The 22,393-nt window shown below is 41.6% G+C and overlaps 3 protein-coding genes across 4 annotated transcripts; 2 read left to right on the plus strand and 1 right to left on the minus strand.

The window, feature by feature from the left end:
* The first annotated feature begins 2,063 nt into the window (after window positions 1-2,063).
* On the plus strand, window positions 2,064-4,475 carry RPL36A (ribosomal protein L36a). The gene is made up of 5 exons (XM_080910459.1): window positions 2,064-2,147; window positions 2,497-2,602; window positions 2,934-3,001; window positions 4,014-4,136; window positions 4,413-4,475. Exons 1-5 carry the CDS (start codon window positions 2,145-2,147, stop codon window positions 4,431-4,433), a joined length of 321 nt encoding a protein of 106 aa, XP_080766585.1. The 5' UTR covers window positions 2,064-2,144; the 3' UTR covers window positions 4,434-4,475.
* A 144-nt stretch (window positions 4,476-4,619) lies between these two features.
* GLA (galactosidase alpha) lies at window positions 4,620-15,736 on the minus strand. The gene is made up of 7 exons (XM_080910458.1): window positions 15,534-15,736; window positions 11,091-11,265; window positions 9,955-10,132; window positions 8,959-9,050; window positions 7,403-7,564; window positions 6,580-6,777; window positions 4,620-5,843 (listed from the first exon to the last, which is right to left on the minus strand). The coding sequence occupies exons 1-7, from the start codon at window positions 15,731-15,733 to the stop codon at window positions 5,583-5,585; spliced, it is 1,266 nt and encodes a 421-aa protein (XP_080766584.1). The 5' UTR covers window positions 15,734-15,736; the 3' UTR covers window positions 4,620-5,582.
* A 301-nt stretch (window positions 15,737-16,037) lies between these two features.
* HNRNPH2 (heterogeneous nuclear ribonucleoprotein H2) lies at window positions 16,038-21,936 on the plus strand. 2 transcript variants are annotated; one of them, XM_080910418.1, is made up of 4 exons: window positions 16,038-16,139; window positions 17,510-17,579; window positions 17,745-17,789; window positions 19,769-21,936. In XM_080910418.1, exon 4 carries the CDS (start codon window positions 19,822-19,824, stop codon window positions 21,169-21,171), a length of 1,350 nt encoding a protein of 449 aa, XP_080766544.1. In that variant the 5' UTR covers window positions 16,038-16,139; window positions 17,510-17,579; window positions 17,745-17,789; window positions 19,769-19,821; the 3' UTR covers window positions 21,172-21,936. The 2 variants fall into 2 exon arrangements, with proteins under 2 accessions (XP_080766544.1, XP_080766545.1); XM_080910419.1 differs by lacking the exon at window positions 17,745-17,789.
* The last annotated feature ends 457 nt before the right edge of the window (window positions 21,937-22,393 follow it).

Raw genomic sequence — 22,393 nt, forward strand, 5'->3', positions numbered from 1 at the left:
TTGGAGATTTAATATGCAACTCGGATACTGTATTAGTACTTGATTGCTTACTTGAAGTTAGATAAGAGACCAGACTTAAGTGTCTTCCCCCTACACACACACACACACACACACACACACACCTTAAACATTGTGATTTTGTCAATTAAATATTTTATTTTTTTAAAGATTTATTTATATTATGTGAGTACACTGTAGCTGTCTTCAGACACACTGGAAGAGGGCATCAGATCCCATTACAGATGGTTGTGAGCCAACAATGTGGTTGTTGGGATTTTAACTCAGGACCTCTAGAAGAGCATTCTGTGTTAACTGCTGAGCCATCTCTCCAGCCCTCAATTAAATATTTTAAAATAAAAAATGCCCCCAACTATGTCACACAGGGAATGATAAAAAGAACCAAGTTTGATTAGACAAATAGGGCTAATTGTCTTTCTATATCCTTTCACTTACACGTAAGACAAAAACGAACAAATTAAAACTTTAGAAACTCCCTAAAGGCCAGTGAAGCTTTTTAAGGGACTAGAGAGAAAAATCCCGCTGGACATCAGCTGGCGGGTTAGCAAAGAAATGGAGCAGACAGCGTCATTAGTATCTTAACTCCAGGAGACCAGCCACCAAAAACGGGGGTGGGGGGGTGGGGGGTGGGGGGTGAACGAAGTGTCAGCTTGTTTCTGGAGCATTATGCAAACAGGATACTTCAGGGTCTTCTACCATTAGCTCCTAGGCTCCTGATGCCTCCTTCTGTATTCTAGGGCATTTGTCTCCCTGCAGCTGCCTCTCTTTCCCTGTGTAATATACTGACCAAGGCTAGGGCTATATGGTATTAAATGGCTTAAGATCGAATTTGAATTCCAGCTTCAAAATAACCATGTGTGTGACCTTTGGATAAGTGCATTTAAGGCCTCCCGTGCCTCAGTCTCATTTGGTAAATACTAGTAATTGTAAGCAGCTCCAGAGATTGACAGGGTTCAAAGAGGCAGAACATAAACCTCTTTATGTTTATACCTGTAGCACCTACCTGCAGCCTCTACCACTCAGCACAAGGATCAGAAATTCAGTCATCTTTCAGCTACATAGGTGAGTGTAAGGCCTGCCTGAGATTAGTGAGGTCCTCTCTGTCGCCAAGTTAGCTGTTATGATGCGCATTTCCGATAGTAATATTATGTGACAGTCAAGGAAAACTAGGTTCTGGAGTCATAACACGGGGTGTGCATTCTGAATACACCACTATTGACACTGGACAAATGGAAAACTCCACTAGTTTCCTTACCTGGAACATAGAAAGAGCATTGCCATCTTTCTCCTAGAATTACTCTGAGCCTCTATTTTAAAACACAGCACTCTTCAGCCTTTCTTTGCTGAAATATCTTGAAACGTCATGCGTGCCTGCTGCCATGTATTGGGGGAAGCAAAGTACTGAAGTATGTTTTCTTTGTTGACCGGAGCACTTCAGAGGCTGGGTAAATTCATTGCTAGTTTTCAGAACCAAACCAGCCAATTTAGTTCCTCAGCTAAAAGGCCGCTGCTTTTATTGTTCCTTTTCTTCAAAGTACTTAGCCTGGAATTAGACATCGAGGAGCACATTAAGTTACCTTGTTCCGCTCCTACAACATTGCCTGGAACAGAACAGACATTAAATAAACATGTGCGCCCCACTGATCCCATGAGAAATGAACTGAAGCAGTTAGCTCCGTCCCAGGGCTTCCTCGAGCCACACTTTGCTGTGAAAGATCATCCCAGTCTTCTTGAAGTGGAACAAGAATGTTATGCTGAGGTGAAGGACCCCTCCACTTGACCTTAGTCCCTGTTCTGCTCCAACTCGGGTGATTAGAGTCTGGGAAGAGAACGGCTTTCTTGGCCGACTCTACTAACTTGCTACTAACTTGCAAAGTCCGCCAAAAACTGGTCCAAGCGCTAGGCCGGCGGAAGTGGAGCAGCCGACCCTAGGTCTCGGCTGAAGCTCGCGTCTGCAGCTAAGAGAAATCATCCACGCCTAGGAGGGCGCTGTGCTGAGATCCCTACAGACAGACTCTATGGTCGCTGTCTCCCACGGCTCGGAGGAAACGCACTCAGGCACCGCCTATAAACTTCCGTTGCTGCTCTAGCCTCTTTCTTTCTGAGCTGATAGCGCTCCTGCAAACATGGTATGGTCGTCTGTTGGGCATTGGTAGCATCCAGCTTAATCCTTGTAACCAGCGTGTACAGTACCATCGCAGGGTACATCCGGGCTCTGGCGTGACCTTGATGTATCCAAGAAACCTAGGATAGCAGAGAGCGACACAGAGGAAACCAGACTTACGGGTGGAGACTTGGTGGCATGACTTAGCTATGGGTTGAGGCACTGATGGCGCGTGTGACTGCAACACCTTTTAGAGTTACATGGTCGTTGTGTGTTAGTGAGGAGTTGTAGGGTGGATTAGCTTGATTTGCATCTAGTGAGGACTCTGAGCCATTGTGGTCCGGGCATTGCGTCCTAAACTTTATTTTTACTAGGTGAACGTTCCTAAGACCCGCCGGACGTTCTGCAAGAAATGTGGGAAGCACCAACCCCACAAGGTGACACAGTACAAGAAGGGCAAGGACTCTTTGTATGCCCAGGGTAAGCTACTTAGATGTAATTTGGTGGCGGTTGTGGAGTGGGAAATTGTTGGGAGGGGAGATAAGACCAGAGCCTCTCCTCTCTGGAAGGCACGATGGCCTGGAGTAAGCAATCTTCCCGCCTCGGCCTCTCAAGAGTTAGGATTGTACCTGTTCCCCAGCATCCCAGACTCAATAATGTGGTCTTAAAATGTACAAGTTCAGGTATCCCCCTTCCTTCAGTAGAATTTTTCTAGTGCTGGGCAGCCTCAAACTTAAACCTAAGACTTCCTTGTGACTATCTTGACTTAGGGCCTTTAGCACACCGTAACAAATGCCTTTTTTTTTTCCAGGAAAGCGGCGTTACGACAGGAAACAGAGTGGCTACGGTGGGCAGACTAAGCCCATTTTCCGCAAAAAGGTTAGTGATTACTAATTGACACATTTCTTACTGTGGTAGAGACTTTGATTTGGTCATCCCTTGTTTGCAAGCATTGCTTTAGCGTTGACCACAGTAATTATCCTACTTGGCAGGGACATTTCCTAGGGAGTGGAGCTGGGAGTCAACCCCGATCTGACGCCAATTGGTAATCCTTAAAGAAGCAAAGAGGAAGGAATGTGTCCTCCTAAGAATTGTGTGTACCGAGACGTTCCGCTTATGTCTGAATCCTCAGCTGTTTGTTGCTGAGGCTCTCTTGTGGACTCGTTACTGATTATGAAGGCAGGTTCAGTTCCCTGTACTGCCATGGAAGGCTGTTGGGAAGTTTTAGCACTTAACGTGTAAGCCTTCCACTGGCCGAATCCTGGAGTCTTTTCCCAATCTAGTGAGGTTTCTTCTCCAGAATTGGCAGTGCCTTGGAGCCCAGCACTTGTAGCTCTGACAGCCTGGTCGTAGGGACTACTGGGTGGCTTCCTTTTGGGGTCTGGGTGTGTAGGGTAATGGGAACATTCATATAACTGTTCTAACTTGTGGAAAATTGATAAATTTCAACTTTAAAGTTATAAAATAGCAAAACCCAAATCGTGGATTAGTGGGGAGTGAGTGTACTCAGCAGTCCAAAAAAGTGCTCATTAATATTAGGGCTAATGGAAATTTTAAGAGAATTGATTGGTGATACATTTTAACCTTTATAAATTACAAAAGTTTCATGAGTTTGACTGTCTTTATTTAATTCGACTACAAAGATAAAAGTAGCCTACGAGGCTACAAAGTAGCCTTTTTTTTCTTTTTGGATGCTGTAGCACAGGCTAGCCTCAAACTCCTGTGGCTGGCTGTACCTTGCCTCTGGGAACCACAAGTGTGAACTACCATGTCTGTACTGCTTCGGTATCCTTACTATTAGGTTTTCTTAAAATCACAGGCTTCTGGATTTTTTCTCTCTCCATAGCTAAATGTAGCAGCAAAATTTAATTTTCTGAGGGATCTTTTCTAGGCTAAAACTACAAAGAAGATCGTGCTGAGACTGGAGTGCGTTGAGCCTAACTGCAGATCTAAGAGGATGCTGGCTATTAAGAGATGCAAGCATTTTGAACTGGGAGGTGACAAGAAGAGAAAGGTACCCTCCTTGTTTCAGGCCTCACTGTACCGTAGGACACCCTGCCAAGATAATTATAATTGTCCACAGATTAGATCACATATTCAATACCTGAGACCAGAAGTATTTTATTTTTGTTTTGAGAATCTAGCAGATGCTTCATTGACCTATATAATTTTGAACACTGATATAAGATTTAGCTGTGACTAGGATTGAACCCAGGGCCATAGATGGTTATGTAAAGGTTCCATAAAAATTGCAAACCACAACATTTTGTTTTTCTGTTCTGTTTTACAGGGCCAAGTGATCCAGTTCTGAGCTGATTTTATTATGAAGACAATAAAAAATTTTGACCTTTCACCCTCTTTGATTGCAGTTGGTCTTTTATGCTTGGTACTTGAACCTTGTTGGGTGGTGTGAAATTCTGTAAAGGCTTTCATTTACAGCCCAGACTATTCCCCTCACAACCTCCAAGAAGATACCCCCCCCACAGGTTGGCCTACTCCCAAGAATTAGAGGCATGGAACATAACACACCTGAGCATCCTTGCAAGTTTTCTTCAACTAGTAAACAAATATAAAATCCCCTTGGACCAGAGTTAGTTGTCAGCTTCCATGTGGGTACTTAGAGGTCCTCACAAAGAGCAGCTACATAATTTAGATGCTCAGTTTCATGTTGGAAATCAGACCCCTCAGTATTTGCACTTTTGTGTACATCCAGAATATCAGAGGTACATAGTTTCACTTGTGTTTTTTGTTACATATCCTGGGCTGGTCTCTATATTGGCAATCTTGAACACTGGTTACATATATGACCTGAGAGGACTAGTTAAAATGGGGCAGTTTTGAACCTAAGGACTTGTAGCCCATAACCCTTGGTAAATTCAAGTGACCCTTGACTATGGGGATAACCTACATACAAGTTCTCACTTTGTAGCCCAGGCCTGCCTTTCACTGCCTCACAAGTACTGGGGTTAAAGTGACACACCTAGCCTGTCACTAAGGAGGCTGAAAGTCTGATTGCCTTAGCTTTGAATTCTAGCTCTAGTTGCTATAGAGAGCTTGCTCTGATTAAGAGCACTTGTTCCTTGCAGAGGTCTTAGATTTGGTTCCAGAGGATCCCATGCCCACTTTTGACTTCCTGGGTACCGGGTATGCATGTGCAGCTGATATAGGCAACACAGTCGAACCACATAAAAATCAAGTTTTTTTTTTTTTTTAACCTAGCTGTACAGATTATAGTGGAAACCCCTGCTCCAGGATTGTGAAGGTTAAAATCAAACTTCGGGAAGCACCTGTTCTCATGCCTGGCACAGGAGTACCCACTTAAATTTCAAAAGCCGGCTTGAAAAGTAGCTTTTAAGGGCAATCACTTTAGGATACTTTAATATTTAAGGGGGAAATGGAAGGGCAGGAAATCATTTGGTCTTTAGCAAAACTGGGCATGCAGAACTCTGCCTTTATAAGTCTATCTTTCTAGCCTAAGCAAAACAGTGCCTGAGGGATTTACTCGAGTTTTCAAGGTTAAAGTCCATTCGTAGAAGCCTAAGCGTGCCTTCTCAGGGAGAAGCTGAGTGACAACACAGCCAGGATTGCAGGCTAGTCCTCGGCCCAGGGAGGAGATCTGGATGCTGTAAAACCGAGGTCCACCAATCTCCTGCAGGTTCCTCACAGCCACAGCCCAAGCTAAGTTTGAGAGTGGCCGTTCCCAAACCTCAATCTGGTTTTCCTGAAAAGCCAAGAAAAAAGGCATGAACATGTGGTAACCTCAACATCACTAGTCAGATTTGATATTTAGCTTAGTTAGCAGAACTATCATTCCCTTGGAGAAAAAAAATCAGCCAGCTGCATATTTTAGAAATTTAAGTCATGGTGGCACACACCTTTAACCCCAGCACTCAGGGTGCAGAGTTCAAGGCCAGCCTGGTCTAAACAGAGGGAGTTTCAGTACATTCATGGTTAAATGAGAAACCCTGTATTAAAAAAAAAAAAAAAAAAAAAAAAAAAAAAAACTCATCTACCAAGGTTCATATACTGTCTTTTGGCTTCTGTAATTCCAATTTGGCTAAAAGTTCTTATGAATTGAAATAGGTCCACCCAGGGCATGGATTTTATGCTTAATGGCTCATCCTGATAAAGGCTCTGGGATTCCAGTCTTCTGGTAGACATCGCACAAGAAGCCCGGCCAACAGAGCTAGTTTAAAGATAGCCAGGACTGCAACAAAAAAGTCTGTTTTTTTTTTTAAAGTAATAGTTCTGGCAAAAGCCTTATTATTAACCACTCTGTTATCAAGCTCAAGGGAAAAATAACAAAAAGGTTAGTTGTGTCTTCATTTAGCAGAGTTGGGCTTGAGAAAATTTTGAACATGAGTATTAAAAGGCCATCACAAAATACTGTTAAGTCATACACATTACTGCAGAATAATATGTTCCTGGTCAATCTTCTTCTAAGAAGCATTACTTACCTTTCTAAAACAGTACCCCTGCTTGCCCAGGGGGTCTTGGTTGATGGCAATTACATCCTCATTCTGAAGCAAAGCTTTGGCTTGAGAGCTGATCTGTCGGAGATCGTTGGACATGAGTAGAGGAGCAGCCATGATGGCCCAGAGGGCCATCTGTGTTACCTGCTGGTCCCAACTGAGGCCAAAGTTGCCGATCACTAACTAGGACAAAGGGGAGAAGTCAGATGGGAGAATATTCAACTGATCGGCTTTCTGTTGTTTCTTGGGGTCACAGCTGTCCTTGTCTGAAAACCAGGAAAAGTTAAAGACAAAGGGTCTTCTCTTCAACAGAGGAGAGAAAAATACCAGTTTCCCTGCCCAGAAGGCTGGGAGTAGATTTTGTCAACAATCTGGTGACCTTCTTTTGCTATCTGTGGAGGTAGACCTCACCCAAATTCCCCAGATAGATTATCTCACACCCCTCTCTCCCTAGACCATTACCTATCCTTAAGGGAAATGTCACATGCACTTTATGGCCTGCTGACCTCTGTGCTATCGGTCAGAGACCACACTAGATTCTAGGCCTTGAATTTGGATCAACTAACCTGTATTATCCTCTGGAGTTTGGACACTCCAAGCAACTACACAATGCCTGCTGGAACATTTTTAAAAAATTCTTAAATAATTGAGTGAGAGAAACCATTTTCTACAGCATGGTGCTGTTAAGTACTCACAGAAGGCCTCTTACCAGCTAGAAAACTTGCTTGGCTTGCACAAGGCCCTAGCTTCAGATTCAGACAGCAACATAAAAAGCTACCTCTTAAGTGAGGAGGGTTCTGGGCTTTACCATGTCTGGGTCATTCCAGCCTCCTGGTCCAGCGACTTCAACAAGCTCCTTCTGGTTAGTTACTGTCCAGGCCAAGATGGTCTTTATGCTTTCCCAGGAATCATACACATCATCAAAATTTCTCCAGTGATTGCAGTAATACTGGATATCCGTATAATTGGGCTGGAAAAAGACAGAATTAGTCTTTCCCATGAGATTTCACTGATTTACAGATCAAAAGTCTCCCCTAACAAAGCCTGACCATCTCTTGGTAATAAATGTAAGGGAATTTCACCAGAAGATGTTCACTTCAAGAAGGCCATATTATTTTAAGTACCTGTTTATCAAGTGACTTGAGTACTATTTATGTTGGATGTACACCGAACTGTGATGTCTAAGGACTGGCATTACAAAAGACCTTTGTTTTTACTGCAACGTGTAAATTTAGCCTAAGATGGCCACGCTACTGATAAATTTATTACAATGATTTAAACTGTAAAAAATAAAATCTGTAAATTTATATGGGATACTATCACACATGATAAAATTGGAATCTGAAACATGTAAATTGTGGAATGACATCCAAGGTCTAAAATGTTGAGGAAAAAGTTAGACTATCTAAAGTTCATGTAAATGATATGGATTCATTTCATAAATAAAGACCTACCCTCCTGGAAAACCAAACAGTTAATGCCTAGATAGTGAATGGGCAGAAGGCCATTTTAAAGTAGAGAAGACCCAAGTATGGAGTTTCTGGTCAGATTTCAATGCTAATTAGCCAACCCTTTTTAAAATCTTGGGGAAAGATTTGGAAGGAACAATGAGCAAGTACATCATCATAGGCTTATATGAAAATGTCTTTGTGTGACCCATTACCATCCATGCACAGTGAATAGACAACAAAGGGGTATATATGGTATATGATATACAGAAAGGAAAAAGTGCCGTGCTGGAAAGAGCTGTTGGAGGCTAGAGGCAGGCAAGAGGCATGTTGATGGATTTTGATTTTATTCCAAGTGCAATGGGAAGCCTGTCACATTCTAAGGAAGAGACAGATGACAGGCCCTTGACATTTTCAGGACAGTTCTGCTACTGTCTGGAAAATGGTGGGGGTAGGAAAGGGGGCAGAAGTGGAGGGATGCGGCTCTTAGTGGCCTGGAAGGCCAACGAGGATGTAAAAGAATTTGTATTTTTATTAATTTTATGTATGAGTACACTGTCTTCAAACACACCAGAGGAGGGTATCTGATTCTATTACAGATGGTTGTGAGCCACCATGTGGTTGCTGGGAATTGAACTCAGGACCTCCTGAGGAGCAGTCAGTATTATTAGCCACTGAGCCATCTCTCCAGCCCCCAATGTGGATGTAATACAGGAAGTTAGTGAAGTCGAGAGAGACTTCGGAGTGAACCCTGGCATGATTGCTGGTGGATAGAATATGAACAGTGAAAGAAAAGAACAAATCAAAATATGATTTCCTACTTGGTGGAAGCTTAGGCCATAATTAACAAGCAGCGGGGACGGTGAGAAGTGCATCTTTGGACTCTGAAGTTTAGATTCTGGGCTCGCTAGCTCACCTTATGAAAGGGTCTCAAATAAAGAGGCCACTCACAGGAGTAAACAATGCTTCTGCCCGTCCTGTTCAAGGCCAAGGACATGTACTTATAACCTGTATGAGGAAAACAAGAGGTAAAATAAGGGGGAGCAGGGAATTGGCTGTGTATCTGAAGAGGCCACTTAGGAAATCCATGTTTAAACTTGTGATAGGAACAGGTTGCTCTTTGCTTAAAACTCCTTAGGTCCTGACTACTGGGTTGCTCTGAGGTGGTACAGAGACACTAGGCACAGAGAGGAAAGGTAGGGGTCAAATGCCTCAGATCTGGGCTCTCCCAAACAATGTCAGATCTGGGTATAATTAAAAATTATAATGTATTCTCAAAGTCTTTGAATCAAAAGTGCACAGTATATGTATGCCATGTGCCATGGTAGGCACGTATGAATTCTACTACAGATGAATAAATGATGGTGCCAACTTCTTTGGCAGGGCAGTCGTGGCACATGCTTTGAATCCTAGCATGAAGGAGGCAGAGGCATGAAGATCTATCTCCGTGAGTTCAAGGCCAGCCTGATCTACAGAGCTGGTTCTAGGATAGCCAGGAAGAAAGGAAGAAAAAGAAAAGAGAGACGGGGAGAGATTAGCTCTTTGGAGGTTCAGCTTTAACTATGGTCTCAAGTTATTGTTTCTGGCTAAATCATTCACTTGATGTTAACCAAAAGACCAAGAAATAATTATGGTTAAATCTCTTGAAGAAAACATACCATTTTGGCTAATGAAATGGTTCAGCTAGCAAAGGTACTTACTGCCAAACCTGAGAGACTTGGGTTTGATCCCTGGAACTCATATGGTTGGAAAGAAAGAGAACAGATTCCTGCAAGTTGTCCGCTGACTTCTCAGCAGGCACCACAGCACATACATCCGCCGCAAATACAGTCACATGCACTATACATCATTTTTCCTTTGTTGATTTTAACATAATTTTTAAAATGCGATTAAAAAAAAAGGAAAAACATACCATTTGCCAAGGATACGACACTGTCACAGTGACAACCATCAAATTTTAGCAGATCTACACCCCAGTCAGCAAATGTCTGGGCATCAATGTCATAGAATCCAAAACTTCCGGGGAAACCTGCACAGGTTTTATTCCCAACATCTGCATAAATCCCCAGCTTCAATCCTTTGCTGTGGACCTAAAATGAGAAGAAAGATGGACCACAAAAGGAAATCAACCAGGAAGTAGTAAAAAATGGTAGGAGGGCCACTTAGTATGACCAAAAGCAGAGATGTGTGCTTCTGCAGGTCTTGGGGGCTTGGTTCCTTACACCACTCCAGTTTTTAAGCTGAGTTTGTTGGAAGCAGGGAACAGATCCTCCAATTTTTGCTAAGGCAGTTCTAACTCTGCATATGAGCTGTAGCACAGAAGTGAGGAAAGGCGTGTGACCACTTTAACGTTCCTCATGGAACCCTCAACAGTCTCTTCCTGAAACAGCTATAGATTTATCTTGAGAAAGGGTGATGACATTTCAGTTAAGCCTCTCTGACTCTTCCTCCAGTCTTGGCCTTCCTGGTGTCTGGGTGAGCTCGGTTAGAGCAAGAATCCTGCTAAGTTATCCTAGCCTCTGACACCTGATGTCTCCTTTTAGCAATTTCCCAGCTACTGAACTCCTAGTATTTGCTCATTGGATGTAGAGATCTCACTTGTCCATCTGGCTTGGGATGTGACCTTTTATTCCTACAGTACTGAATAAAATCTGCATCATTGCTTTAGACAGTATCATGCCTCATTTGTTTTCAGTGGTCTCCAGAATATTTGTTTTTATCTTTTAAAATTCATTAAGTATATACTTAATAGCACAGTATAACTATAGTCGCCTCTCATGCTGATGTGGAAATACAAGCATGCATGTCACAACCATGCTCTCCTTTTCGCCTAGACGATTCACTGGTTTCAGCAAGAAATGTTTTACCACGACAGGCCCTGAGAGCTATTGTGAAATGTTTATACACTGATCCGATGATAATTTCACCTGGTAAGCACCATCATTTATTGTTCAGACAACATTACATTTTCAAAGTATCATGAGCTCTGATTCACAATAAGCCTTCATAAAGCCATAAAAAAAAATAAGCAATCAGCTCTAAACTCACGTAATTCGCTAGGTGCTTGATCCCACTAGGAAAGCGTTGGGGATCTGCCTGAAGCCGGCCCTTTGAATCCCTTTCGGGAGCCATCCAGCAGTCGTCTATGCAGAGGTACTCATAACCTGCATCCCTCCAGCCATCAGAGACCATGAGCTCTGCCATCTGCATGAACAGCTGCTCACTGAAAAAGAAACTCCAACAGTCATCCCAATTCGCTACATGAATACTTCAGCGTTCCCATTTTAAGGCACCTTGGGATTTCACAGTTTCTAAAAATGCAGTAACACCATGGTAGTAATCCCAGCCCATGTGATACAAGGAACCATGGTTCCTGTTACTCCTCTCTCCCTCCTCCAGAACACAGAAGGTTCCATCCCTGACCACAAAAGAAATGAACAAAAACTCCAACTAATTAAAAATGCCACACATGACAAAACTGAAAAGTTATTGTAACTAACAAGCTGTGGTGACAAAGGCTTATAATCCTAGCTATTGAGGAAACCGAAATGGGGGTTTTCGGAAGCAAGGTCTGCCTGGTCTACATCCAACTGAGAAATCCCAACCTAGAAGGGTCAGGATGATAAACAGCCTCTTCTGGTATTATATTTACTTACGTAGAGAAAACAATCTCATTCACAACAGTAACTGAAAAAAAGCCAGAAAAGTCTAGGATACCTAGACATTAATATGTTTATCGACCATATGTTAAAACTATCTTGTTCCTCAATGGCTTGAATAAATGGTGAAACATTATCTTATTCTTGGATTGGGAAACCTTGAACAAATCCCAAAAAAAAAAAAGACGTTGAAGGAATTTGGCAAGATATAAAGAGCTCACCTCAAAGATGAAATGCTTATGTTCTATAAAGGAAATGGAACTACTGTGGCACGGATTTTTAGAATACAAAGATCACTGTAATTCAAGACTTGGGAGAGAACCATCTATGTCATGCTGTGAGTCTTCTAGCTTCCCCAAAGAATACAAGGTTTTACAATCATCACCCCCGCCCCATTTTGGTCCTTTTGAGATGATTTCTCTGTGTAGCCCTGGATGTTCTGGAACTAGCTCTGTAAACCACGTTGGCCCTTGAACTCACAGATCTATCTACCTGCCTCTGCCTCTGGAGTACTGGGATTAAAGGTTGTACCACCACACCTGGTTTACAGTTACGTTCTTAGAAAAGCCCAAAAGCTCACCTTCCCTCTGGAATGCTATTTCAGTCAAACTGACTCTGTTTACTATTTGCAAATTTATTCTGCACTCAAGTAAACATGTTATTTGCCTTTTGTTTTAACCTTATGATCTCTTGGCATAAGACTCCAAAGCCTGAAATAATGAGAGAATTGTTATGTCCCATTATATGAATTTCAAAATAACTCATTGGTCAAGAACCACCTGTAGCTGCAAGAGACGCTAGACTCAAACCAAATGGAATAAAAGGAAAACTCAGATGATACTGTTAAATGGGGGGATCTGTTGAAGAAACAGTTCAAGGAGCTGATTTGAAGTAGAAAAAGATATTAAATGTCCTTAGTAATGAATTAGAATAATGTACATAAGAAGGGCTGGGGTGTAGGTCAGTGCTTTAGTTATTTCCTAACACGTAAAATTCTGGGTTCAAATCCCACAGGGGGAGAAAAAAAAATAATAACACAAAGCAGATTGGCAAGTTTAAAATGTGACAAACTTCAGGGTTGGCTGCATTGCTGGAGAAACAGGCAAGACGACACACCATGGTTGTGCACCTACATCTGCAAAATCTTGGCAAATGACTGTTCAATATTATCAACATAATCATACCCTTACACCCTAAAATTAGTGTTCTACTAAAAGAATGAAGCCTGGTGTGGTGTGGTGGTTCTTGATATCAATCTCAGTGCTTGGGACCTGAAGCACTAGACCAGCCAGGTCCACAGACTGAAACCTATCTCATTAAAAAAAAAAGAAGCATTAAAGAAAAAAAAATCAGGTATAGGATACACAAAAATGGAAGACTATTAATAGGTCTTAACAGAGATTGTACAAATGAATTATAGCATATACAAATACTTGAATTTATCAAGCTCTTACTCTGCACCAGCTACATTACTCTTCATGTTTTTTTCAAGTCACTCGAATGTATCCCAGGTTGGCCTCAGACTTGTGTGACATAAGATGGACTTGAACTTATGATATTCCTGCTTCCAGCTCCTGAATACTGGGACTTAAATGTGTACTACCTGTGATGGTTTCTTTGTGATTGGCCCAGGGAGTGGCATGATTAGGTGTGGCCCTGTTGGAGTAGGTATATCACTGTGGGGGTGGGCTTAAGACCCTCATCTTAGATGCCTAGAAGTCAGTCTTGAGCTAGCAGCCTTCAGATGAAGATGTAGAACTCTCAGTTCTTTTTCCTGCATCATCTCCTGCCTGGATGCTGCCTTGATGATAATAAAGGACTGAACCTCTGAACCTGTAAGCCAGCCCCAATTTAAATGTTGTCCTTTATATGACTTGACTTGGTCATGGTATCTGCTCACAGCAGTAAGACCCTAACTAAGAAACCACCATTCTCGGTTTACAAGAGAATGTGCTAGGCAAACACTGCGCCAACTGAGCAATTTAGTCCCCAGTCCAATTTAGACAAAAATAATTAAGCTGGGCATGTTCATGATGACTGTAACCCCAGCAAGGTGGCAGAAGGATCCCTAGTTCAAGAGGATCTTGATCCACATAGGGTGACCATGTCCCCAAAATTCAAGGGCAAGGAATTCATCCCAGTAATAGAACACTTTCTTAGCAAGTACAAGGCCCTCAGACATGTCCCCAAACTTCAAGAAAATCAAAAGAAGACGAATGATTTGCCTAAAGCTACAGTGAAGTAGAATTTGAACCTAGTAAGTGCACTGGGGTCCTGATGTTACTCATATATAAAAGTGATGCTATTTTTTAAGAAGTCAAATAGAAATCTGTGTTTCCGTTTACACAATAAACAACTGCAGGGTTGTATAAGGATACTAACCATGATTATTTCTGGATAATAAGATAGGAGGCTTAATTTCCATTATATCATTTTTACCACTTACTTGTTTGCAGTGACCATGCATTAGTTTTATAACCCCCCCCCAAAAAAAAACCCCAGCCACCATTAACAAAACAAAAAGACAAAAAAAAAAAAAAATCTATATTGTCAAGTTACCACAGACTTTATCTCAGAGACACAATGGACATAGTCTGAAACTTAGAAAGCCATTTTTTCTTATGCTGTCTGTCTAGCACCTTGACTTCACCTTTATAGGCACTCTTGAAAACAGAGAGGAAGTTGTGGCACCTGCCTTTAGAGGTCACCAGTGGACGACCTTACCATGTTTTCTATAATACTTGGTTCTTAATCTTTGCTAGATCTCAGATTCATTTAAGAATCTGAAGAGGCCAGGTGTGGAGGTGTACACCTTTATTCCCAGCCCTCAGGAGGCAGAGGAAACAAAGAAGGCTTGTCTCAAAAATAAAAAAGAATTTTAAGAAAGGAAAACATATCTTTCTAGAAAAAAAGCCCATATATTTGTGTAAACATATAATCCATTTTCTTATGTCAGGATAAAGATGTCTATTTGCCTAATTGAGGGGATCAGGGCATGAAAAGCTGGTTTTAAAAATGGGTGTATTTTAACTGAGATGATCATCTTTGTCAGATAACCGTTTGACAGGTCTTTCTTTTTCAGACAGTGTTTCACTATGCAGCCCTGGCTGGCCTTGAACTCAAGAGATCTACCTGCCTCTGAGGCTGGAGTGCTGGTATTAAAGGCCTGTGCCACCATGCCCAACGTTTTTATAGCTTTTTCTGTGTCAGCTCCATGAGTTTAAAAGGAAATTTTCCTAGTTTGCATACTAGGATTGTGCCTGGTCTCAGCTCTCACCTTTAATATATAAAGTTCCTTCAGGTCAACCTTCCAGCCTGGTGCCACGCTCAAGGGAAAAGGTTTCAGGAGCACCTCAGTTATCCCATGGTTTCTCTAACTCTAGCTTCATTACAGCCAAAGAACCCGTGATCCAAAAAGAAAAAAAAAATCACATTGGTCTTAGTCATCCTCCTGCCCATTCCAACTGTACTTATGGCTAGTTCAAGGATAGCACTAAACAAGGGCAGAGTACAAACCCACACAAAGGTTCTGCATGGAACCAAATAATAACTGAAAATTCTCAGTGAGGGAGAGAGGAAGTGGGAGCGAAGCACTAGCTGCTGGCTATCTCCGACCTCAGAATAGCTCACACTGATAACAGTTTAGAGACAGTCTAGATCTCGGATAGGATGTATAATTCTAAATTTAATTTAGTAGAAAGCATATAATATAAAATTGCTGGGAATTTAGTATGAGATCTACCCCTCCAGCTCAAATGTTCCATTCTTTGAACCAAATACACCCACCCATACAAACACACGGAAAGAGGAAGGATCACTCTATATCTCATACCTTATGCAGGCATCAGGCTCTTCTTGGCAGTCAAGGTTGCACATGAATCGTTCCCAGTGCAGCCAGCCCATAGTAGGAGTGCGCGCCAAACCATTGTCCAATGCTCTGGTCCCAAGAACGTTCAAGAAAACTAAAGCCAGAGGGCGAAGCGCAAGCTCACAGACCAGCCGCGTATCTTTGTTCAAAAGCTTCATGGTCATAGAAATCCTTTGGTTCAATTTCCTGAGTTAGGCTGGGCTTTTAAGTTTACCCTTGGGGCGGACCAATCGGGGATGAACTACTCAATAATGACATCAATGTTTCTCAGGCAACTGGGTCGTTATCGCCATAAGTGAACCAATGAACAGTCATGTAAGACATACATCAACCAATCATATCGGCGCTCTCTTTCCCTTGGCCCACCCCATTGCCAAAGGAGGAGGAAGTGCGGCACCTCAGTGATCCCGAGTTTAAGCCGAGAGTTGCTCACGTGACCGAGATCTCACATGACGTAGATGCTCACGTGATCAATCGCTTACGTGAGCAGAAGTAGTTCTGGTCGTCGTCTATCGTCTCGCTATAGCCGTTTGAGGGAAGAAGGAGGAAAATCCCCCCGTCTCGTTGGAGGTTGGTGTGCGGGTGGGAACTGGGGGCCCCGGGTGGTGATAAGGAAGAGCTGAGTCGGCTCCGGGGTCGCCTCCGCCTTTTTCGTGCTCGGCTCCCCCCCCACCCGTCCTCCTCCCCCCTCCCCCTCCCGGAGTGCCGGGAAGCGGCCTGCGCTGCGCCTGGTGGGGAAATGGTGGACGGTCGTGACTGTGTGCGTGTTTTTGTAAATCAGTTCCTTTGGCCAAATCTCCGGGGACTTTTCCCCCTCTGTCCGCAAGAGGGACACGTAAGATGAAAAACGTTTCAAACACGCTCCGGAGTTAGGGGGTAAAAAAGAAAAAAAAAAAAACAAAAAACAAGAGAGTGAGACCCGCGGTCTGAGTACCCGCTCCATCCATTCAGGCGCTCAACTATTCAAACTGCTGGATGGTCGTGAGGGGTCCCGAGGGAATTCCACCCTTAAAAGTATGAGCCGAGCAAGTGATGCGTGCTCGAGAGGCGCCCAATAAATGCTTTTACTTAATTATTTGAACGTTTGTTTTTCTGCCTATCACGATCGACGAGTTAAATTTTGGTCGTTTGCAGAGTAATAAATTCATTTAAAAGGGACACAGTTCAGTACTACCCAACTCTTATTACAGTTAGAAAAAGTGTGCTGTAACACGGGTGTAAGTACACAGATTCTTAAGTCATAATAAATCCTGGTTACTACGTTAGGTAACAGAGTCCTGGTGGCCTTCTCAGGAAATGTAAGGAAGCAAAGCCTCCCAGCCACTAGGGAGGACCTATTGAGACAGAATGCTGTAGAAATCACCATCAGCCCTGGGATGTTGTGTAAAATTATTCTTTAAGCAGGCCGTTAAGCCTGTACAAAATAAAAATAAACCATAAACTCAATAGCCATTGTAAACATTTGATGTCAATTCCCCATCGGAGCACACAGAAAAATGTTTTAAATTTTTTGGTCATTTTTCCCATGCTTATGTTTTTGTTCTAAGATTATTTTTTGTTCCAAAACAGTGAGCTTAAAGAATAAAAAAATTGAAAGTGTATAGTATTAAAAGGTGAAAGGCATTCATTCCCTTGGGCTCATTTGTTCTTAAAGTTTATCTTTACATGAAACTACTTTCAAACCATCTCTCACACAATTCTGCATTTTGTTTCATTCTTGAACATTTTAATAGAGGTAGGATTATACTAGGAATGTTCATTCATTCATTCATTCATTTATTCATTCAGTGTAATTTGCAAATCTTTCTAGGTATAGGAGCAGATCACTTAGTAATTGCATAGCACTCCATTTTAAGGTAGAAATATATTTCATCCATCTCTGGTGATGACCATTTAGTCTTCTGAGTTTTTTTTTTTCTTTTCTTTTTTTACCATTACAGTCCTGCAGCAAACATTTTAAAGTATTTGTCAACCAGATTCCTGGAAGAAACTCTTTAACAGGGTCAAAGGGTATGTGAATTCTTATTTTTTACATAATTGAGATGGATAAAATGGCTATGATCTTGAGTCATTTATAATTTTGTAACTTTATATTAAATGTAAAATGTTCCACTTTTCTTCATGAAATGCCTTTCCAATACTACATAGTTCAATACGTCCTGCTCTTAATTTCAGATAATTCCTTAAGGCACATACCTGAAGTGGATTTTCTGTCAGAAGGTGTGGTAAATATTGCCAACATGTTTTTTTTCCAGAATAGTACAGTTTTTAACTCTTCTGGTTGAACTCTAGATTGTGAACTGTTCGTTAATGTTGGTGTATTGTCACTGTTGAATTTCCACTGTTTATAATGGGTGTGAAAATGTTTATTTTACTTTCATTTCATTTTGAATGAAGTTTAACATGTCCCCGACTTTTTGCTTATACGCTCCTTTCACTTCTGCATTTGAATTACGTTCTGGAGTTATCACATCATTATATCTTCCCTCGTCCCTCCCTCCAAACCTTCCTGTGCTTAAACACCTCCCCACCTTGCTCTCTTTCAAATTCTTGGCCTCTTTTTCTCAGTTGTCACATATGCGTGTATATTTCTAAATCATAAATACCACCTGCTCAGCATATTTGTGTGCATGCTTTGAGGGCTGACCATTTGCTCTTAGATAACCAATTAGTGTGCTTTGCTCTGGGGAAGGCAACGTTCCTCATTTTCAGCATTCCTTAGTTGTCTGCAGTCCTACATGCGCCTTTGTTGTGATTTGTTCAGTTTGGGGATAGGGTCTCAATTATGGCTATCCTGGAATGCCCTCTGTCAAGCAGGCTGGCATCAAACTCAAGAGACTTGTCTGCCTCTTCTTCCAGAGTACTGGGATTAAAGGCACATGCCAGCACACCCATCTCAATGGGTCATTTTTTAAAAAGGTTTATTTATTTGTTTATTTATTTGTTTATTTGCATGTATGCCTCCTACATGACACAAGAAGGTATCAGACAGAACAGGGCATTGAATCCCATTACAGATGGTTGTGAGCCACCATGTGGTTGATGGGAATTGAACTCAGGACCTGTGGAAGAGCAGCCAGTGCTCTTAACCAAGCTCCTGAACAGGTCATTTTAAAGGTTGCTCATTTTAACTAGTCCCCCTTTCCTTCTGATTGAATGCTACATTTGCCTGGTTGATAGGTCTGAAACAACTGTAATGACAACATGGTTAAAATTTAGAGTTTATATATATCCATATTCATCCTCCCTTCTATACACCAATGTCTTAAGGTCTGGAGAAGGTACATGTCACACAACAGTATGAATACTGCATCCCTAATCGTTGTGCTTAAGAACCAAACAAGAGTTTAATCTACTTATATTAAATAGAACCTCAGGATCTGACCTCTTTCCTGATAGACTTGTCTTTGGAGTTTTGTCCCCTTCCATTTTGTGCTACATCAAAATTTTTTATAGATAGTTTCTGGATCCTGGAACAGAATCGGGAGAAGTTTGTTTCAATTGACCCTTCTGCCTCCCTTTGATACACATCATCAACCAATCCTATGTATTTGCCTTCTGTGTAGTCTATGTATTTGCACTTACCTTTGGTGAAGATGCATAGTTCTCCAGTTTCATTGGTTCTTCCATGGCAGAACTGAGTACTAGATCTGCCACCTAAAACATGTTTGAATGTATAAATACCCATTAATGTTGTTTCCATTTATCTCCTAGGCTTTAATAGTTCTGTATTGTATTGACTTGCATTCATTGTTTAAATTCTTAAGCTATGAATGGATTTGTTGTATCGTCTCATGAGTTTTGTGTTTTGATTTAAAGACTATTTTCGTTTTCATATAATGGGATGTAGTTACACTTCGTTATATTTAGTTTTAATTTTCTCTCTGTGATGTTAATACATTGACTCAGTGCAGAAAATTTAGATATTTGAAATTATCTAAAGGAAAAAAGTATCAATGGAAATAAAAATCCTATAGTACTGCTACCGAGAAATAACCGCCATTAATTATACCTGATACAGAAGAGAGATGGAATAAGCACTCGTTAGGTGAATGAATTAAAAGTTTTATGCAGTCTTTGTTCATATGGCTCCTTTGAAAAACTTACTGGTGTGAACTTGTGAAATAATGGTTTCCTTTGTTTCTCTTACTATATTGTATACACTTTTTCATGACATTAGTTTTCTAATTTTTTTAAAGCCACATTGAAATTGCATTGAACCAAGCTTGCCATCAAGAGTCCATCAGTCACCATGATGCTGAGCACAGAGGGCAGGGAGGGGTTCGTGGTGAAGGTCAGGGGCCTACCCTGGTCCTGCTCAGCCGAGGAAGTGATGCGCTTCTTCTCTGATTGCAAAATCCAAAATGGCACATCAGGTGTTCGTTTCATCTACACCAGAGAAGGCAGACCAAGTGGTGAAGCGTTTGTTGAACTTGAATCTGAAGATGAAGTGAAATTGGCTTTAAAGAAAGACAGAGAAACCATGGGACACAGATATGTTGAAGTATTCAAATCCAACAGTGTTGAAATGGATTGGGTGTTAAAGCATACAGGTCCAAATAGTCCTGATACTGCCAATGATGGTTTTGTACGGCTCAGAGGACTCCCATTTGGCTGTAGCAAGGAAGAAATTGTTCAGTTCTTTTCAGGGTTGGAAATTGTGCCAAATGGGATGACACTGCCAGTGGACTTTCAGGGGCGGAGCACAGGGGAAGCATTTGTGCAGTTTGCTTCACAGGAGATAGCCGAAAAGGCCTTAAAGAAGCACAAGGAAAGAATAGGGCATAGGTACATTGAAATCTTCAAGAGTAGCAGAGCTGAAGTCCGAACCCACTATGACCCCCCTCGAAAGCTCATGACCATGCAGCGCCCCGGTCCTTATGATCGGCCAGGGGCTGGGAGAGGGTATAATAGCATTGGCAGAGGAGCCGGCTTTGAAAGGATGAGGCGGGGCGCCTATGGTGGAGGCTATGGAGGCTATGACGACTATGGAGGTTACAATGATGGGTATGGCTTTGGGTCTGATAGATTTGGGAGAGACCTAAACTACTGTTTCTCAGGAATGTCTGATCATAGATACGGGGATGGCGGGTCCAGTTTCCAGAGCACCACCGGGCACTGTGTACACATGAGGGGATTACCATACAGAGCCACCGAGAATGATATTTACAATTTTTTCTCACCTCTTAATCCTATGAGAGTACACATTGAAATAGGACCTGATGGCAGAGTTACAGGTGAGGCAGATGTTGAGTTTGCTACTCATGAAGACGCTGTGGCAGCTATGGCAAAAGATAAAGCAAATATGCAGCACAGATATGTGGAGCTCTTTTTGAATTCTACTGCAGGGACAAGTGGAGGAGCTTATGATCATAGCTATGTAGAGCTCTTTTTGAATTCTACAGCAGGGGCAAGCGGCGGCGCTTATGGTAGCCAGATGATGGGAGGGATGGGTTTATCCAACCAGTCTAGTTATGGAGGTCCGGCCAGTCAGCAGCTGAGCGGTGGCTATGGAGGTGGTTATGGTGGTCAGAGCAGTATGAGTGGATATGACCAGGTTCTTCAGGAAAACTCAAGTGACTATCAGTCAAACCTTGCTTAGGAAGAGAGGAAGCATCAAACAGCATTTACAGCTACATTTATAGGAACTGGATAGAGTAGGAAGGGTGTCCAGCATATCCAGTATGATTGGTAAATGGGAAATACAATGGCTTCTGATCACAATTGGTCAGCTTCTTTCTTCTTTTTTTTAAGAGAACAAAATTTAAGTTTTAACAGTTTCGCATTACAAGCTTGTGATTCATGCTTACTGTAAAGTGAAAGTTAAGATTGTTTTCAAACTTTAAGCTCAGCAATTTTGAACACTGAAAATATTCATCTAGGATGTAATAACAAGTTCAGTATTGACCATAACTGTCAAATCCACTTTCAGCTTTCCTCAAGTTAGTTCTGTTGTAGGAGTGTACTTAAGCAGTAAGCAGATTTAGGTTTAAAGCAGTTCCACTTACGTTAAATGTTGCTCTTATACCACAGTCCATCGAAAACTTCAGATGCATGTTGAGAAACATGCTTTTCTGTAAAAAAAAAATATAGGAGCTGTGTCTGATTCAAAGTGACAACATTTGGCATGTTTGTTAATTCTAGCTTTTTGGTTTAATAACGTGTAAGGCACGTGAGTGTACACTTTCACTTTTTTTTTTTTTTAAAGATCCGGGACAATTTTGAGATGTGATACCAATACTTTAGGAGTTTGGTCATGTTATTTGTATGGAATTCTGGGGCTTTGATTTAAATCTTACCTTGTATTGTGAATTCCATTTAGATGTATTGTACTAAGTGAAACTTGTTAAATAAATCTTCCTTTTAAAAACTGGAAAAATCTTGCATGGTTTGATTTTTTTTTTTTTTTTTTTTTTTTTTTTTTTTTTTTTTTACACAGTAACTGGGTTTTAAAGTTCTCTGCTGTTGAAATTTTAATTTTTTTTTCAAATATTCCAGGCTATGAATGACTCAAGTTTTGATCCTCCTGCCTCTACTTCCTAAGCATTGGAATTGCAGTCATACATCGCTGTCCAGTTTATGCAGTGCTGGGAAACAGCCCAGGGCTGCTTGCACACAAGACAAGAACTGTACCAACAGGGCTATATTCATAGCCTAAATTTTGACTGTGTATATTTACGTGTTGGTAGAAGGCAGAGAACAATATTGGATATCCTTTTCTAAATACACCTCTGTATTGTCTTGGTAACAGGGTCTTCCACTGAGCCTGCAGCTAGGCTGGCAACTAGGAAGTCCCAGTTATCTGCCACCTCCTTAACAGCACT

Source organism: Micromys minutus (genome assembly GCF_963924665.1).
Source record: "Micromys minutus genome assembly, chromosome: X".
NCBI classification, from domain to species: Eukaryota; Metazoa; Chordata; class Mammalia; order Rodentia; family Muridae; genus Micromys; species Micromys minutus.

Coding starts and splice junctions, on each gene's coding strand:
- RPL36A (XM_080910459.1), top strand. Junction 2,603..2,933: donor GGACTCTTTGTATGCCCAGG/GTAAGCTACTTA, acceptor TTTTTTTTCCAG/GAAAGCGGCGTTACGACAGG. Junction 4,137..4,412: donor GAGGTGACAAGAAGAGAAAG/GTACCCTCCTTG, acceptor TCTGTTTTACAG/GGCCAAGTGATCCAGTTCTG.
- GLA (XM_080910458.1), bottom strand. CDS start 15,733: ATGACCATGAAGCTTTTGAACAAAGATACGCGGCTGGTCTGTGAGCTT. Junction 10,133..11,090: donor TCAAGCACCTAGCGAATTAC/GTGAGTTTAGAG, acceptor TTCTCATTTTAG/GTCCACAGCAAAGGATTGAA. Junction 7,565..8,958: donor ATTTGAGACCCTTTCATAAG/GTGAGCTAGCGA, acceptor GTCTTTTTCCAG/CCCAATTATACGGATATCCA.
- HNRNPH2 (XM_080910418.1), top strand. CDS start 19,822: ATGATGCTGAGCACAGAGGGCAGGGAGGGGTTCGTGGTGAAGGTCAGG.